The sequence below is a fragment of the Asparagus officinalis genome, chromosome 4, assembly GCF_001876935.1.
Source record: "Asparagus officinalis chromosome 4, Aspof.V1, whole genome shotgun sequence".
NCBI classification, from domain to species: domain Eukaryota; kingdom Viridiplantae; phylum Streptophyta; class Magnoliopsida; order Asparagales; family Asparagaceae; genus Asparagus; species Asparagus officinalis.
Genome location: NC_033797.1, coordinates 36,328,985 through 36,347,170, shown reverse-complemented (window position 1 = coordinate 36,347,170; position 18,186 = coordinate 36,328,985). Strand labels below are relative to the sequence as shown.

Genomic DNA, 18,186 nt, shown 5'->3' with positions numbered 1-18,186 from the left:
GGTTTGCATCTGTCAGGTAAAAAGATGATTATAATCAATTAAACACTATGTTGCATAGGTACTTCTATCATGAAGCCGTACATGTACCCGACATCATTCCTTGACACACCTTAAATATATGCATACATTTATTTAGAGGTATGCTCAATTATACTATACATGCTTTAATTTAAACCACTTGTCAGGTTTGTTTCAGCCCATATTCGGGCAAAAACTACAATTTCAATGGGTTGTTTATGTATCTAGCGCAGACCTATGATTTCAATCCATGTGTTTCAGCCTTGTCCCTGTACCCTAACTTTTATAAACTTTTTGTGACCTGTACCTGTACTCCCACCCGCACCTATACCAATACCAGTACCCACGCAACTTAGATTAAACATAATTTATTTGTGTGTGTTAAGGTGATAATTCCCTGGAATCAGTTTCATCTATTCGCCATTTATCTTAGTCCTTATGACGATCATCCGGAATCTTTCTTCTTACAGGTGCAGTAGCAGTATGATTGAGTATGAGTATGAGGAATTCTTATGTCAACTTAAGTGGACCATCCACCAAACTTTCTATCCATTGATGATACCTAAGGATCCATGCAAGATATGAAGAGACTTTATATATATATATATATATATAGAGAGAGAGAGAGAGAGAGAGAAATATGGATGCAAGATATGAAGAGGCTTTTTATATATATATATATATATGAGTGGATAGAAAGTTTGGTGGACAAAGGCCTCTTGTCCACTTAAGTTGACATAAGTTCACCTCTATGAGTATAGCAATTTTACACTTAAAGATCATATCTAAACAGCCATATTTATGAGTCATACTACAAATAGTCTGTTACATGCATAAATCTTACAATTCTAAACGTCATTAAAAATTTTGACCTAGGAACTGCTTATTATAGACTAAAACATCTCTCTTTTTTGACCTAGAATTTACTAGTGAAAAATGAAATTACTAGATGACTAGGTTTATTCTCTGGAAGAGCCAGAATTCATTTTGTGTATTGAAGACTATGTAGCTGTGACAAAACATAAATCTAAAGGGATCTTAAAGGCAGAGAATCAGGTTTTTCAACATATCCTATATTTTTACTGAGTGTAATATAAGTAGATATATTCTCATATTGAGGCACATTAGCTATCTCCAAGTTACGTAAGAAAACAGATTGTAACACCGTCGGCTTACAATGGGGGTGATACACTGACAGTTGATATACTAAGCTCCTAATTTTAACTATATGATTAACACAAATATGGCACCAAGTCGTGCATTTTAAGTGATTTAATGAATGAGAAGATAGAACATGTTTTATCATTTGAGTTCTAAAAAATGTCTAGTCTCAGCATGTGAAAATTGCAGATCAGTCTAGAGAAATATAAGTTGAATTAACAAAACGACTTACCATCAGCTGCAAGATTGGCAATCACCTTGGCAGCATGGACTTGCACATCCAAATCTTCAGATCTTAACATAGTTAACATATTGGGAAGGCCAACTGAATATGAATGACAAATGAGTACATGCATCAGAAGAGAAGGGATGAAACAAAAACTGACTGTAAACATATATTACGAACTAAGAAGCATATTATGCATTTAGTCAAAGAGTAATGCCTTCTTCAAATATCTTGGCAATAGTAGCCCTTTGGCTAGATAGAGTCTCCCTTGACTTGCTCGACTTGGGTAAATTCATCTGACCAAATCCAGATGCTGGTTTAACCAAACTTGCATCTTTACACAAGCTTTTATCCTGCAAATGAGAGCAAAGAATGACACTTCAAGTCACAACAGGAACAACAAACATGAACCGGGATAGAATTAAAATATATTTAATAATTACCTCAATTTCAGCATGATTATCATATAAAAGCCTTTTCAATTTGATAATTTCATCTTCAAGTCCCTTCCTTTGCCGTTCTTCAGCTAAAAGTTTATGTTGCACAACTTTAAGCTCTTCTGTTAACAATTCCTATTAGCAAAAAAACTCAGGTCAGTATACATATTTCATAAATACTATCATTATAGGCTTAAAAATAATCATGGCATAAACTAAACTTATTTTGGTTATACTGAATATGAGCTGCCACCTTATTTAGGAAAAAAGGAAATACTAAGAGATACAGGTGGTGGGGTCCGCACCTTCCAATATGACTAGCAAGATGGGCCTCACCACTAGTCTATCTCATGATAGCTCATTTAGTAAAATGAGCTGCCACCTCATACCCATTTTTCCTATTTAGAAATATGTTAATGAAGCTCAGATGTGCTTTGAGCCTAGCCCTAGAGCGTTTGGGCATCTTTACCAAATAACTAAAGAGGTAGGTGATATGTCCTTGAGGCCATCATTATCAAGATTTTATTCTTGTCAAATATTTACAACGCACGAGAACATTATGATCCATCTTAAGAAGCTGCAACAACTTGCAAATGATGCTAATTCTGCAAAAGTATGTTGCATTGGTACTTCTATAATGAGGTTGTACCCGTATCCCACACTTCACAATTCAAATACCATGAAGATCCAGAATCCTTCTACATCTTTTACTCTGTCTTCCAAAGGGTTATGTGGAGGCTTTGAGTGGGCTTCTTCCGAATAGTTTCACCCCGAGCATTTGCTAAAGTGAGGAACAACACTTCTCATAGAAGCTTTCCTAATCACCCTCATTCAAATTTCCTATGGGTCATCGATGAGATAACTTATTTTTAGAGCTTACATTGGACGAACTACTCCAAAAGTGGGAGTCATCGAGACTCTTTGGTTGGCATCAATATCCAACTTGCATTGTGACGGCAATGGTCTATGCCTTATGACTCTTATCCAGCTAAACCTTGAGAAATGCAACACCAATCAATCATACAGATCAAATGGTTCCTTACGTCCAGGCTTTTAGCAGTTTGCATATTCATCTTGTCAATAGCAAGACTCTATTTGTAACAGTTCATTTATAACCCCTTGAGAGCAATATGTATGCATGTATGAATGCTGAGTTTTTTACTATACTATAAAAGAGGAGCACTGGTAAATTTAGTTATATTTGTAACATGTACAACAGCTCATGTACATCTAATGTGTGTATGTGGTATATTGTTATAAGTCTTGGCTCAGTACATCAGTATAGGTTTGTTTTGCAAGGAAGAAGACAGAAGGTTGACTGCAAATTAACTTCTTTTTTCCTTCTCTTTGTGTGATGGTTTTTCTTGCGGGGACAAAGGAAGGGGGTGAAAGACTTTTATTCAAGCAATTACCTCAAACGCCGATACAGATTGCAAAAAATCACCATGTCAATGATAGAAGTCAAAAGAATTTCTGGGACATGCATATTACCCAATTTAAAGCATGTACATCATTTTTTCGTGTCTTTACCTTTGTGGATAGAAGTTCACTATTCGTTTCTTCTAGAAACAGAATTTTACTTGCAGCCTCTTCATTCAACTTTGATATGCTATGCAACTTCGAGTTGAGCTCATCCACAGTATTTGTTTGCACCTGTAAAGTTACAAGTTACTGTTTACAAGAGAAAAGAAACTAAAAGCAAGGACAATGTACTAGAAACAATAACAATATGAATTTGTATAAATTCACAACAGAAATTCTGATAGTGGAGGGCAACAAGGAATTGTGGCACATTAGTAATCAGGATTCTCAAATAACTACTTTACTCCAAAGCTTAAGTTGATGGGTTAAAAACGTAATATCAAACAAATTTTATTAATAGGGATTACAAACATAGGTTACAGACATAACTACTTTAGATAGCATCATAACTCTAAATAACATGTAGTATGAGGATCTCCTGATCTTAAAGTTACGGTCAAAAGACCCGGGCACCACACCGAAACTCCAAAGTTATGATGAGAGTTGAGAGTTATATTTTTATGCTCCAACATGCTCCCTCAGGTTGAACATCCTTTTTATGAGAAGCCTAAACTCATTCAACAGTATCAACATTTTTTTTCCTAAATATGCTTTATGACTCATAGAAATTGAACCTAGGTTGCTCTAATACTATGTCAAAAGACCCTTCCACAACACCAAAACTCTGAAGTTATGATGAGGGTTAAAGGTTACATATTTATGCTCTAAAAGTTTAACCACTTACAGAAGTAAATTCTAATTATAGCTGAAGCCTGAAGTTATATCTTTTTCAAACAATATGGTTTAACTACTTACAGAAGTAAATTCTAATTAATCACAGAAACTGCACATTGCATATATTGATTTTCCACACATAAACACTAAATTGTAGAAGAAAAGAAACCAAAAGACCAAATCCATTTTATTTCACATGGATTAAAATAAAAAATTGAAAAGCCACTAGCATGCTCAAATTTGTGCATTTACCTGAATTGATGTTTCACTATCGATAAGATGCTTTCTCATCTCCATCAATTGTCCTTCTAAATCAGAAGAATGAGACTCCTCCTGTTCCACTTGCTTGATTAGTTCCACCATCTTTTTCTCATACATCTGAGTGGTGTCTGCAAGCACTTTTTGATATGTAGAACTCTCAAGTTGATGCTGCTACTAACAATAGATTAGCAATTAAAACCAGCACTCAATTCTTACTTACAGCTAAAAACAATTAGTCTGCGGATATCTATAAAAAAAGAGGATTATATTACATATATAAATAAATGGAGAGGTTTCAATTACTGACTATGCTACCATATTAATATTTTAAAACATAGATTCAGGAAACAAAGAATGCAACGAAGTTTCGAATGTATTACTGCTATTAATAATTATGAATTTACAATACATGCTCATCATCTCCATATGCAATGTTGAAAAAAAAAATTCGTGTTACGTTATTTCGTGTTATGTGACTTAACAAACCATAAACACTGCCTAACATTTAAAATAACACAAACACGTGTACACTATTTCAATATAACAGAGACATTTTCAATATAACATGCCTCATTTTGATATAATTTACGTTATATCGAATATAATTTACAATAGACACTTTAAAGTATTTTCTACCTTTCATTTATTTAAGACTTGATGTACTTCCATACTTGCTTCTGGATTGTTTCTCAATACTTGATGTCTTTTTCCAATGTTGTGATATGCTTGTGAATTTGAACCTAAGATTTGTGAAAAACGTAATGAATGTGAAATTCTGAATGAGATGTGAATTTGTGACTGAGATCTTTGGATATTTATTATGGTGTATGTTAGTAAATTAGTATGCCTTGCATTAGATTTTATATTTTCATAAAAATAAATAAATTTTTATATTTGAAATCATGTTCCTATTTATTAAAATTATTAAGGACATTTTTTGTATTTGTGTTGAATTTAAAAAAGAACTAAACAAGTAAACCTACATTAACCTTCATGTTACATGCCCTCTAACCTAACAAGAGGAAGAGTGTGATGTTATATGTTATTGTTATTTTCAACATTGTCCATATGCATACGTTTTGCTAAATGAGCTACCAAGAGATGAGTGGTGAAGCCCACTCATCCAATATGACAAGTAGGGGGCCTCACCATTATCACATCTCTTGGCAGCTCATTTAGCAAAATGTGTTGCCACCATATACACATAATTTCCATATATATGTACAGATATGCATATATGCAAGTGTGTGTGTGTGTATGCAAATGCGCGTGTGATTACACACACATGTATGTATGCATGCATTTGACAACCAAACTTGCAAGAGATGTTCTTCAAGAATAAGAAGAACTTTACTCACACTAAATTAAATAAGATTAAGCTGCAGAGACATATTTCAATGTTCACAAATAAAGGAGAATATTAAAAGGTACCTTGTTTTGCTTTAAATGCATTTCTAAATGAACAAGTTCTTCGCTCATTGCACTGTTCTGGTCCTTAAGCAGGTTTAGCTCCTCCAACAATTTTTTGTTCTCCAACTCCAAATGAGTACTCTCTCTTTCTAAATGCTACAAGGAAGGGAATGCATTGTCAAATGGTAAACAAGAAACAGAAAAGACTTGAAACTGACCAAAAATATTCTAATGTTAGCTTGCCTTACAGAGAAGACGATAAATGTATGCACAAGTGATGTATAGTTGTATACAAATGATACTACTAAAAAGCAAAAATTGTAGTTTGGTTAACAAATTTAGCAAAAAAGAGTATTTAAAACATATTGCATGGTTATTTTATTTATGATTTTACTCCACTGATATTAGTTTATATACACTGTTTCAGTCTTCAAGTACTGGTGTCCATCCATATTAGACACGAAACGTGTGTCCATCCATATCGGTTACTTCTCTAGCACTTTTGATGCTATTTGCATGAGAATATTATATGTGTGCGTGATGACACACACAGGATTAGGGGATGTTTGCCTAGGCTGCGTGATAGTTTGTGGAATAGGAATAGTTTTTAGCATGTGGACAAATGACAGTTTTAGTTAAGGCCTTAAGGTTTTCCAGTGGAAGGCAATTGTGCCTGCTTCCATATCCAAACCCTACATTTGACACATCATACCACAAACAAATAAATCCAATCAGTGTAAATGATCAAAGTTCGAAGGGTGGCATCATATACATCAGCAGCAATAGCAAGCTAATAAGGCTGGCTACATACAGTGGTTTCACATACACCGTTTGAATTTGAATTCATAGAAACGTTCACTACAAAGCATAAAATAAGCATTTACATATGATTCAATGGTGTTCTTGTAACAGTTCTGAATAGCTTAAATAATAGGAGTATATTACATTTAGTTTTTTTACTATAGGAATCTTTAGAAGAACTATGAGGAATATATATGAACAATTTAAACTCTCCAAGAAACCAACATGGTAAGGGACAGTTGAGACTACATACTGATTTACAAAGCATGAAAAAATTACGGAGGACAAACTATAACCAAAATAACAAAGCAGAAAGTCATATGACAGCAAACAGCCTTAGTAAAATTAGTGGTTATGTACTTAAGAACCTCCCATAAAGGAACAACAAATGCAGATCATCAAGCAAAACCTAAATAATAAAGATCTTACCTCAGATTTTAAAGAATAATTGTTTTCTGCTTCAACTAATGACATCTGACACTCATTTAATCTCTGCTCCATCTGCACTTTCTCGTCATCTCTGTGTTTTTTCTGTCTTTCCATCTCCGAAGTAAGATAGTCTATTTGATATTCGAGCTTTCTACAGAGACTCTCATAATCGAATTCCTCCTTCAGCTTTACAATGTTTACCACTTTCATAGCCTGAAAAGTATGCATGTTATACAAACCAGTCCAGCAAGAATGAAGCATATAGATTATTTCAATTTCAATTACTAAAAATATTTAAAGAGTATAATGATCTCATGTCCACTAAAGAGCTCCAATTTCAGAAGAAAATGGTAAAAAAAATTATTAACAGAAAACCGTTATCCATCCTAACCATAGTTCTAAGTACAAAAAAATCGGTGATTACTAAAACAACTGTCACTATTAGAAATAAAAATAAGTACCAAGAATGCACTCATACATACCAGGCATTACAAATGAAGGGAAAAATTGTTTACAGATATTTTTTTCTGGCTGTTTGCAACATATTGGTTCAACTCAACATATTGCCTAGATGGTTTTTTGTTTCTTTTATGAACACGAATGTCACTGTAATATCGTAATTGCACGTGAATTTCAAGGCTTTATTGCTATTGATACCAAAATCAAACTAATTCAGATGATTTCCGTCAAGCCAGGATCAATCCCCAAAATTATCTGATGATCCTCAATGACAACATTTCTACAGAAACATCAAGCTATGCCTGGAACATTCACGTCACTTGTTCATCTAGAGTCCATAGATCAAACAAGCTACATATTTGGCAATCACTGAAAAACTTAAAAGTTCATACATTTTTCACCAGTATGTTACAAATTATTACAAACCATTAAGAATCTATCCACTTATCCTATGATTTACAAAATATGCATTATTCGTTATGAAGTTTTTGCATTCATTGTAGACCCAAGATGATTTCTGTCACTGGTTTCTCCTAGGATTTTCTATAGAAATGTTGTTCCACCTCTAATATACTAAATGTAGCCGCTAGGCACTAGCCACTAGCCAGACATGAAATAAGATACATTACTTGCCATCATCCAGCCCATCATATTTTATTACAGTAGATTTCTTCCTGGCCAATTTCTTGTGTATTTCTAGACGTTGACTTTACTGTAGAACGTACTTATCCTGAAAATTGTGACACTTTGTTTTAAATCTGTAAATTCAATATTCTGATGTAAATTTGTCTGGAAAGAGACTAGACAGCAAAATATAGACAGTGACTTATTCCAAACAAATTAATTCCTTCTTCGCATTATCACTTTCACATGATCATTTCAAACCAGTAAAATAGTTTTTGGGCCACCTGGATGCGCTAATGATTCCTGGCCAGAAGGAGATCATGTTAGCAAGAAGTAGTGAGATAACATCAAGAGAGAAAGCTAGCAATAAAAGAAATGGGACCACCGTTATAATTAAACGAGAAAGCACCCAAATAAGGTTTCAGTAGATCAAAATGATTTCTTTGGCAATCATACTGACCCGTTGTCCAAACATAATAGTGCTTGCTGTTTCAGAATAGTGCCGTGCTGATGGTCCAACTGTTATTATAAGAGATGTTCTTGCAGTTCCTACACAATATGAGGCAAAGATTAATTCATGTATATTAGCCTTTGTTAAGATAAACTTATCTGTACAAACACGCATTAGCATTAAGGGATCTCCTTCTGGAGACTTGAAATTTAAAATGCAGATGCATTATTCTCCCAAAACAAAACAAAAAAAATGAAGTCGGACTGGACTTTGTGTTATTAAGAATAATTCATTTGCACTTAAAATTCATGCTGTTAAGTATCATGCACCCAAAATTACCAATTCATGCTAATGGTGTTCAGCTACCCTCAAGATGCAGGAATCCATGCTTGATAGCTTCTCAGAAGGAGATGAAGATTATTGTTTAGCTGGTCATTGATTGAATCGAGAGAAAGAACCTCAGCCATAATATAGAGGAGAGGTATGACTGATCTAGATACCATGGAGGAAAAAACTTCATAGGAGATGGGAAAATAGAGAAGACATATTAGGGAGAGATGCATAGTTACGAAATGCGAAGAATCCACTTCAAACCGTCATACAGTTCACATGCTCTGGAAAGCAGTACATTGTGTAGTGGTTTCCTCTGATACGCCAAAATCGGCATACTGCTTACAACTCACAGAAACTCAGAAATTGAAGTAGAAAAGAAAGCACACAGATGGAGGGGTACAACAAAATCAGTTTTACTGCTGAAAAAGTGAAAATCACAGGAACTGGAGTAAAAAAGAAAGCAGATTAAGCACTTAGTCTATAATTTATGTTAGGGTCTTCTGTATTCATAAATTTTGAAAGTTAAGCATTAAAATATTTTGTAGCAAAAAAATTTTGAAATGGCAAAAAATAGCTTTCAATTTTCTAGTTTTCTACTGTACACTTTGAAAAATGATAACCGTACCCAAAACAATTTACACAATGTACCACATAGCAAACTTGCGTACTAAAGAAACCTACCCACCTCAAATTCGTAAATAGCTAAGTGGTGAATTGCTTACCCAAATTCATACCACAACCTGTTACATACAGCCTACCGTGTAGTGGAGAGATGAATTGGACATCAGAAGTATTAGACTTTACTTAAACACTCACTAGCTTGGTGACATTCCACCAACATGTACTGATCACGTACTGAGTCACCAAGAAATCTAAATTCATTGCAAAAACTAAAAATTACACGCACGACATGCAGACATCATGTTACTTGACCTCATGCCACTCTTTGGGCATCTAATAGGAAAACAAGCTCTTAATCTCAAGTTACCTAAAGATTGGCTGTTATCAAGTCAGAAATAGCCAAATAATCCAAATTAAATCCCACCTAACTTAACTAACTGAAGACTAGACCCAAACAAAAATGAAAGGACATGACCAAAACTCAAGCCCAATTTTATAAAAGAATAACTAATAAACTTGTAATGGATCCCTTTTTTCCCCTCCCCCTCGCAAACTATATCATTTTTCTCAAGTCTTCTGCATAGTTAAAGTTACCTCGAAGATTCTGTTAAGGCAATAAATTAGTTTGGGTCTAAAATGGATATTTCATTGATTGGCAAAGAGCAAGTTAACTTTCTAATCAAAATACAGATTAATTTTTCATTATTTTTTAACGTAAATGTTTAAATATTTTACTAATTAGATCAATTTAAGATGCTAATTGTGTTGTAACTACAAAGGGACAAATATTTTGAGAATTTTAGTCAAGCGCTAGAATAACTTCTCAGTACAAGTACATCATTTTATAAATTGACTTTTCCTCATCAAGTTTAATTTATCATATGATCATCCAATGATAAGTTAGTTATAAAGATTGGCTAAGTAAAAGGATTTTATTCTCTTGCTGTCCAGTATTTTGAACTTATTAAATACTGATGGTATGGCATATTTGTACAAAGTAGCTACGTCATTCCTTTCTTGCAGATGTATACCTTATCAGTTCAGAACTCAAATTTCCATTTATCTATACATGTTTTAAAAGAAAGTAGGCATGGCTAGTATATCCGTAGAAGTAATATGGCACTCGATTTCAGAGTAGTTGAACAAGGGTGAGGAAGATATAAACCAAGGGAAGATAGAAAGGCTTCATGATGTGCTAAAATGAAGAGTTTCCATATACCATAATAGAGTCTGTGAATCCATTAGATGAATAATACCCAAATAGTGAACTATGACTATATCTATAAATGACTTACAAAAATCTCAGGGAAGAAAAGGATCAAATTCATGAATTACTGGATTTCCAATTACAGTAAATCAAAGAGACCAAAACATTTGAATTCTAGTATGTAGAATGACAACATTAACCAAAAAAGCGTACCAACCTCCAGTATGCTGAACAAATACGTGAGCAAGTAAAAAAAGGAAATTATTGCACAAAAATTAAGATGAGAAAATGAATAATATAGCCATTTGTTTTCAGGACTATGCTTAATTGGCGATGAACTTCTATTGAACCGAAAAAGAAAAAAGAAAAAACAAGCTACATAATCAAATTTGTCAATTATAGCCTACAGAAATGCTATGAAATAAAACAATAAAAAAAACTAAAAATATAGGGCAGAAGATAGAGGGAAGAACCTCCAAATGAGTCGCGAAGCAGCCTAGTGAGCTTTGAATCTCTTGTTGGTATATGAGGACTGTTTTCAGCTAATGCGTTAATACATTTTCCAAGAGAAGTAAGTGACAGGTTTATAAATTTTGCCTCTTCAAGCATGCGACCCTCACTACCTTCAAAGTAGAATTTTGTTTAGGCTATATAAGGTAATGACATAAGTAAAATGATAAATGTATAATACAGTTTCAGCATTTAAAAGGGCAAATTCAACAAATAATGTTTTCAAAATCCTGATGAACATTATCTATAACTACTCTTCAAAAAAATAGTTTAGGCCCATGTCCCCCTTTTCCTCCATACAGGGGTATACTGGGTATTAAAATCTTTTAATCATTTAATATATTGAATTATTTTTAAATATATCAAATAAACAACTTAAAATACTGAAACCTTCTAAGTCTATTTTATTTATTTCATAACAAATCCAGATAAATATACACAGATCTATTTGTCATACAAATTTAAGCACTCAATCAACTAATCTCTCTATCTCTATCAATAAGTTATTGCAAAGTATATACTTAGAAAGCTGGCAATTATATATTGTCACAGATAAATCATATTGGAAAACTGAAATAAAACCAGTCAACTAATTTTTGTAAAAAATATTTTGTTGTATATAAAGGTCCTATAGAAAATTTGAAATCTACTATCTGTGATCTACTCAGAGTCATGTATGTATACAATCATCACTCCTTGGATATATGCATATATTTATTCAAACGTGTATCCAATTATATGATATATATTTTTTTTAATTTAAAACACTTGTCATACACTTCTTGCACGTTACATCGTATATCCTACACTTCATATCCATTTCTTGAAACTCGTTACACCTTGTTCAAGTTTGTTTCAGCTCATACCCAAGTTCAAAATTATGATTTAAAAGGGTCCTTTTGAGTGTTTAGTTAAAAAACGAGCTGTTTCCAATTTATAATTATCAACATAACAAAATGTTAGAGGACTCTTAATTCTAATAAGACATGAATTGAAAACACTAATACTCATGTGAATCATTAATTTCAATACTAATAATATATATATATATATATATATATATATCATATGTTGCCTGTTGTGTGTGTGTGTGTATGTTGTGTGTGTGTGTGCTGTGTGTGTGTATATATTGGTGTGTGAATTGTGTGTGTGTGTAGTGTGTGTGTTTGTGTATCATAGTGTGTGTGATGTGTGATGTAGTTGGTGTGGGTTGTGTTGTGTGTGTGGGGGGGTGTGGGGTGTGGGGTGGGTGGGGTGGTGGGTGGAGTGCGTGTGGTGTTGTGGGGGGTGTGTGGGTGGGTGGGTGTGTGTCGTGATGCGTGTGTGTGTGTGTGCGTGCTTGTTACGGTCAAGCACTAATTGGTGTCCAGTACTGAGGCAGCGCACTTCTCCATCCACTGCAATTTAATAGGTGGGTAAAAGTGAGGACCATTTTCAACGGGAAACATATTTAAATCTGTGCAGATGAGAGTACGCACATCATACAAAGCACCGGTTCACACCTCACAAACACACACAACTACCCCCCCCCACCATATTTTACCAAATTTGTAGTGTCCAGCTACTCACACTGTTTCCATGCAACAGAGGGTTACAGTAATGAGAGACTGTTGAAACTAGTTGGTCACAGTCCTATCAAAGCAAGCATGATATGAACTGAAATTAGTTACATTGTGCCACATCTAGTTTACTACAGAGACTTACAATCTCCTTTAACTAACTAGAAGCAAGAAGAGGTAATGCAGTGCCACTGTTCTGTCTTGTGTTCATTACTGTTAGTCAAGGGCTCAAGTTATACTTCAAGGATAGATCATATTTTTACATAAAAATAGATAACATGTCAAACATTGCAAAGAGCAAACAGAAGACAATTAACAGAGATTCAGTTAAGATGTGCCCTGCCAGGGCATTCTTGGATATTTTCTTACGTTTATGAGTTAAAAAATTGCTAAAACTCAGCGCAACCTGGGTAGAAGACAGTGGGTAGAAGACAACCTATCTTGAACATAGCATTTAAAAGAATCAATAAAATAGTAAGCTCTAGTAAAAATGTTTCAAACCAAAAAAAGTTTGCAATATTTCCTCTCCAATCTCCATGTATCCGTCTTTCTGAGCCTTTAAAAAGAGCCATTTGTTCTTCTTTTCTCTATACATAGTCCATTTGAGGGCCAGTGTTACGATTGATGTATGTTGCTGGAAAACAAACTTAATCTAGGGTTTACAGCTTAGTGAATAATGACTACCTCATACTCCTGATCAATAAGAAATAAATAAAAGGATTTGATGCCAATCCTGGGTTTTCCAAAAGCATTGTACTGTGGGTGCAACTAGGAACTACATGTACATGCTCAATAAGCAGAATCACACAGGCTATCATAGAAAATGATAAAAGATGAAAGAACCAATAATTAAACGAATAAAAGATATAGTAAAACAGACCAGATTTATCTATCCTTTCAGATCCTGCAAGGTCAACAATCAACAACTTGCTTTTGAGTAGAACTCGTAGGTTGCGAGAAGATAAATCACTCCTGATATCATTTCCTGGTAATAAAACCTCATTTTCTTGTTTAACTTCAGGAGATCTTTGAATATGGACCTACATATATCCATGCGTTGGATTCAATGACAAGTTAAATAAAGGAAGCAATAAACCAATCGAGAAACCAGCATAAACAAGAGAAAAAACCAGTCAAATAAGCTCACCATTAAGATCGCGTGACTTCGAGAAGATTCAGTATTAAGCTTGGTATTTGCTGCATGGCGGTTGGCTTCACCAATTTGCAACAGTTCTAAGAACTGGTCAAGGTCCCTAATTCCAACTGTCGTACAACCAGGCAAAGCGACTTCACCTGTCTTTGGATCCTCAACAATAGGGATATTTGTTTTCTCAGGTGCCAGGAGATCTTGTATAGATTCTAAATACAGCTAGAACAACAAGAAACAAGTTTGAGCTGATGTAATCTTTCTTTGGCTAATAAAATTGCTAGTTTGAACTTGAAAGATCATAAATTAGAAGAGGAGCCAAATTGCTAGTTTGAACTTGAAAGATCATAAATTAGGAGAGGATAATATCATAAAAAGGAAAAAAATCTACCCACAAATGACTGAAACTATGAATGTTAAAAAGATGAGCCTAAGAAGTAAGAAAATTAACATATCAGTAGCTTGTGGATGAGCCACCATCAACAAGCTCTAACACAATAAGCCAGAAGCATCAATAATAACCATAAACAGTCAGTAATTAACATTCTTAGATACTAAACATGCATTTAGATTTTGAAACTTTAGTTGCTAAGTATTATTTTCAGTTCATGAAATAAATAGGCATTTAAAGAAAGTTATCTCTAGTTGCTCTTATAAGTTCTTCATTCAAATGCTAAAAAGATGGCAACTATTTAAAAAGAAACATGCTTTCAAGACTTAAAGCCTTGTGACACTCTATAGTGTCACTGTCATTAGCCAAGGTCGTAACCTGTAGGATAACTCTTTTGTTCTAGGTGTCTCCTTCCAAATGCCCAGTAACCTGATGTAGTACTAAATAGAAGGGAGGTTCCCTTGTCATCCCCCTCATCACAATCAAATATACAACCAGAGAATGCATCACCATTATCATTATTGCCATAAATTTCATCTACAGAGTGGTGCTAGAAAGCTTGATGCCTCCAATTCTTTAATTAAAAATGGTAGTCCTCAAAATTTCAATCAAGTTTTAAATCAATTTATTAAACCATGCATTGATTGCTACGATGTTCTCTGATGGAGCCTGTGCTTGTACATACAATCCATTGAATATAATAAAATGTCGCCATGTACCCTCTAAAAATATCATATGGTTCCAATGTCTGACATTCTGGATATGTACATTTAACAGTCTGTGTCCCATCATCCCATGCACATTGAGTGTGTATCTAACTATTGTCCATTAAGATAGGATTGACGATGGAGAAGGTTCAATGAAGTTCCAATGAACTTATGACTGGTTGTCAATCTGACTTGACTATTAAGTTGACCCAAATTGCTGAATTATGGGCGACAGAAGGGATTGACATAAAGTAGAAAGTGAGTTATGCCCATGTAGCAAAGCAGGAGTTTAAAATTATACTCTAGAAGAGGTGAAAATAAGTGCATTATAGTGACTTCCATTCATCACCGGGGCATGGCATAAACCAAAGAGCACTACTACATGCAGATTCTGGGGCAATGATAAACAGGTTCGAACTTGTATGGCAGAAATTACAAATCAAAAATTTATGTAGTTTTTACATGTAGAAAACAGGTTAATAATGCAAAGAGGAGAAAAATAACAAACTTCCAATTCACCCTTGGTTAGCAATGACTAACGATAATATATCCTCTGCAAACATGTCCCACTGACTAGTAGCACAGAATATTTTAATGCTTTTGAAATAAGCAGTTTCAAAATTATAGGAACAGGAAACTTAAAGACTGATATGATTGGCACATGATGAAGCTAAATAGATCCCCTCTGTATCCACAGCTCTAAATTCATTCAGAAATTACAATCCTAAGGAAAATGACAAAATTCATTACCTGCATGTAGGAAACAGCAACAGTATCAACCCCAGGTGACGTATCTATGAGAATATCCTCCACAGCCCTCACCATAATGCCACGCTCAGAAGGATCATCTTTACCAAGCTTACCAACTGTATATGTTTTCCCAGTACCTGTTTGACCGTAAGCCATCACTGTTCCATTATATCCATGTAACACACTCTGCACAAGTATATTTAAAAACTAGAATTATTAGAGACAAATTAGAGAATCTGTTACTTTATAACTCTTTTATAGCTTACAAATACTTGAGCACTCTATGTTCCTGGATGGAAACCTTGGCTCATTCCATGAAAACATCTAGTAGCAAAGTAGTGGCAATTTATGCATTTATTGGAATTAAACAGGAATTTCAACTGCAAAAACAGGTTCTCCCAATTTACACTTATTTTATGTACACAGAAAACTTTACCAACCTATATGCAGTGCTGAAATAACACATAAAAATTATTTTAGTAAGCTGATAAAAAAAAACTTCTAAAGTTCCTTACCTTTAGCAGTCGTTCAACATCACATAAAGTGAATGCTCCCAAAATGCACGTCATTGTTTGTGCAAGAAAGCTTATGTCTTGACAATATAGGATACAAAACTTCCATTGGTTTATAAGTTATAACCAATAAAAAGTGAAACTACAAGTCAAACAACTGCAAATTTTAACATAGGTGAAGTATAGTCAGTTACTTCACATAATTGTCGGAAATCAAAGTAAATTTGTCCCGGCCCCCTCGGTTCATGTCATTTATAGTAGTGTTATATCACAAATTAATCCATAGTATTTAGCTATAATCTACTGGAACCCAAAAACCAAACCAATATCATATCATTAGTAGAACTCTATCATGCCCGCACTGATCAAGTACACAATTGACCACTATAACCTCAGCTTTGCCTGCAAGTTCTTGATTTCTGTTTACAGAAAGTAGATGCAAATAACTTTCATGATCCAATAATGGTGGTTTTAGAAAAGAAGTAAATGCAGCATGAGGATTGAGGACAGTTGGAAGAGAGAAGAATCCATTCCCTATCACTATGCAGCATCAAGGTTGAGGGGAGATACTGAGAGAGGAAAAGTTTTTTTGACTTATATAATTTGGATTTGGATAATAGGTTCTCATCTGATCTACTTTATTCATGTGTTACTACGCTTAAACAGGCCACATGCTCGTTTTTGACACAGTGTATCCAGCCTAAGTTATCACGCACTGTTAGGTACTTCAACACTTAATTTGGCGTGCCCAAGCCTAAATTGGATGGTGTGTAACTCCTCACCTTAGGTGGAAACCTAAGCAAAAATCCAAGCTGCTTTCAAAACAAGTGTCCTTAACACAATTAAAAAAACTCATGCAGCTTATCTACACTTTTGAGATAAAGGTATAATAGACATCAAAAATATTGTTGTTGCTTTATCCACTACTGTAAGTCTATAAAGGACATCAAAAGTAGTAATATTTATTAAATGATCCTCAATCACTTGATCTCATGAATTATACAATTCATACTTAGCTCGTCAAACAGGAAGCCGGAGAAGAAAACCATTTCCTCATAACAGAAGGCAAGCGTTAAGAAAAAAACGTTTCTCCATCATCCATTTTTAAAATTCTTAAGTTCAAGTGCTATATCAATTCTTAACTATAGACTTACAGTTAAGATTTAGATTAAAGCCATGCCATTCTTCAAAAATGGTCAGCACAATCTCACTCCTAAACATTGATGATATAAGCCATCAAGGATTGAGAACCCACTACTTGCACACTTCACAAAATGATGTAATTATGTGAGAAAAACAACCAACATGTTATAATATTAAGAGGAGCATACACAATCAACCATATGATTGACTGACATATGACGGTTGGGCTTAAATCACAGCTAGTATCATGAAGCGAGTTTTTCATTATAGCGAAAAACCAATTGTTAAATAAATGTACATTTACATGCAAGAAAATAAGGTTAATGCCAGAAGTCCGTTGCTTACCTCTACTACAGGTTTCGCGACAGCCTCATAAACTCTCTTTTGAGATGAATTTTCTGTAAGAACCTCATCAAATCTATAGGACTCAGAACTCCAATTGTTTTTTCTCAACTTTATCCTCTTCAACTGCATGCACCAGACCAAACAATATATATGAGTATAAACATAAGCAAGTAAGGTAACAGTTAGACAAGACAATTTGATAGAATGCAACTTGTATAAAATCATAAAACATTACAATCGATGATTATCACAGATAGGATTTATTTTTATATAAAGATTATAGCAATTTCAATATCCTGGAGGGGGGGAAGAGAGGCCAAAAACCTCAGGCTGTAACTCGATACAGTCAATAAAATCTGTTCCATAACCAACATCGTCAGCATTTTTAGGCCGGAGTCTAATGGCAACTCGCACTCTCTCAGAATCTA

General features: G+C 34.2%; 1 protein-coding gene across 1 annotated transcript in view; it reads right to left on the bottom strand.

Moving 5' to 3' along the window:
• Positions 1 to 18,186, bottom strand: part of LOC109838514 (kinesin-like protein KIN-UA) — a 33,509-nt gene that overhangs the window by 12,039 nt on the left and 3,284 nt on the right. Inside the window, exons 2-15 of the mRNA XM_020406949.1 lie at positions 18,083 to 18,183; positions 17,759 to 17,881; positions 15,759 to 15,944; positions 13,911 to 14,132; positions 13,644 to 13,803; positions 11,168 to 11,317; positions 8,543 to 8,631; positions 7,000 to 7,212; positions 5,791 to 5,925; positions 4,351 to 4,530; positions 3,373 to 3,495; positions 1,849 to 1,977; positions 1,623 to 1,758; positions 1,412 to 1,504 (exon numbers count right to left, since the gene is read on the bottom strand). Of these exons, the coding sequence (XP_020262538.1) occupies positions 1,412 to 1,504; positions 1,623 to 1,758; positions 1,849 to 1,977; positions 3,373 to 3,495; positions 4,351 to 4,530; positions 5,791 to 5,925; positions 7,000 to 7,212; positions 8,543 to 8,631; positions 11,168 to 11,317; positions 13,644 to 13,803; positions 13,911 to 14,132; positions 15,759 to 15,944; positions 17,759 to 17,881; positions 18,083 to 18,183 (2,040 nt within the window). The remainder of the gene's footprint in view (positions 1 to 1,411; positions 1,505 to 1,622; positions 1,759 to 1,848; positions 1,978 to 3,372; positions 3,496 to 4,350; positions 4,531 to 5,790; positions 5,926 to 6,999; positions 7,213 to 8,542; positions 8,632 to 11,167; positions 11,318 to 13,643; positions 13,804 to 13,910; positions 14,133 to 15,758; positions 15,945 to 17,758; positions 17,882 to 18,082; positions 18,184 to 18,186) is intronic.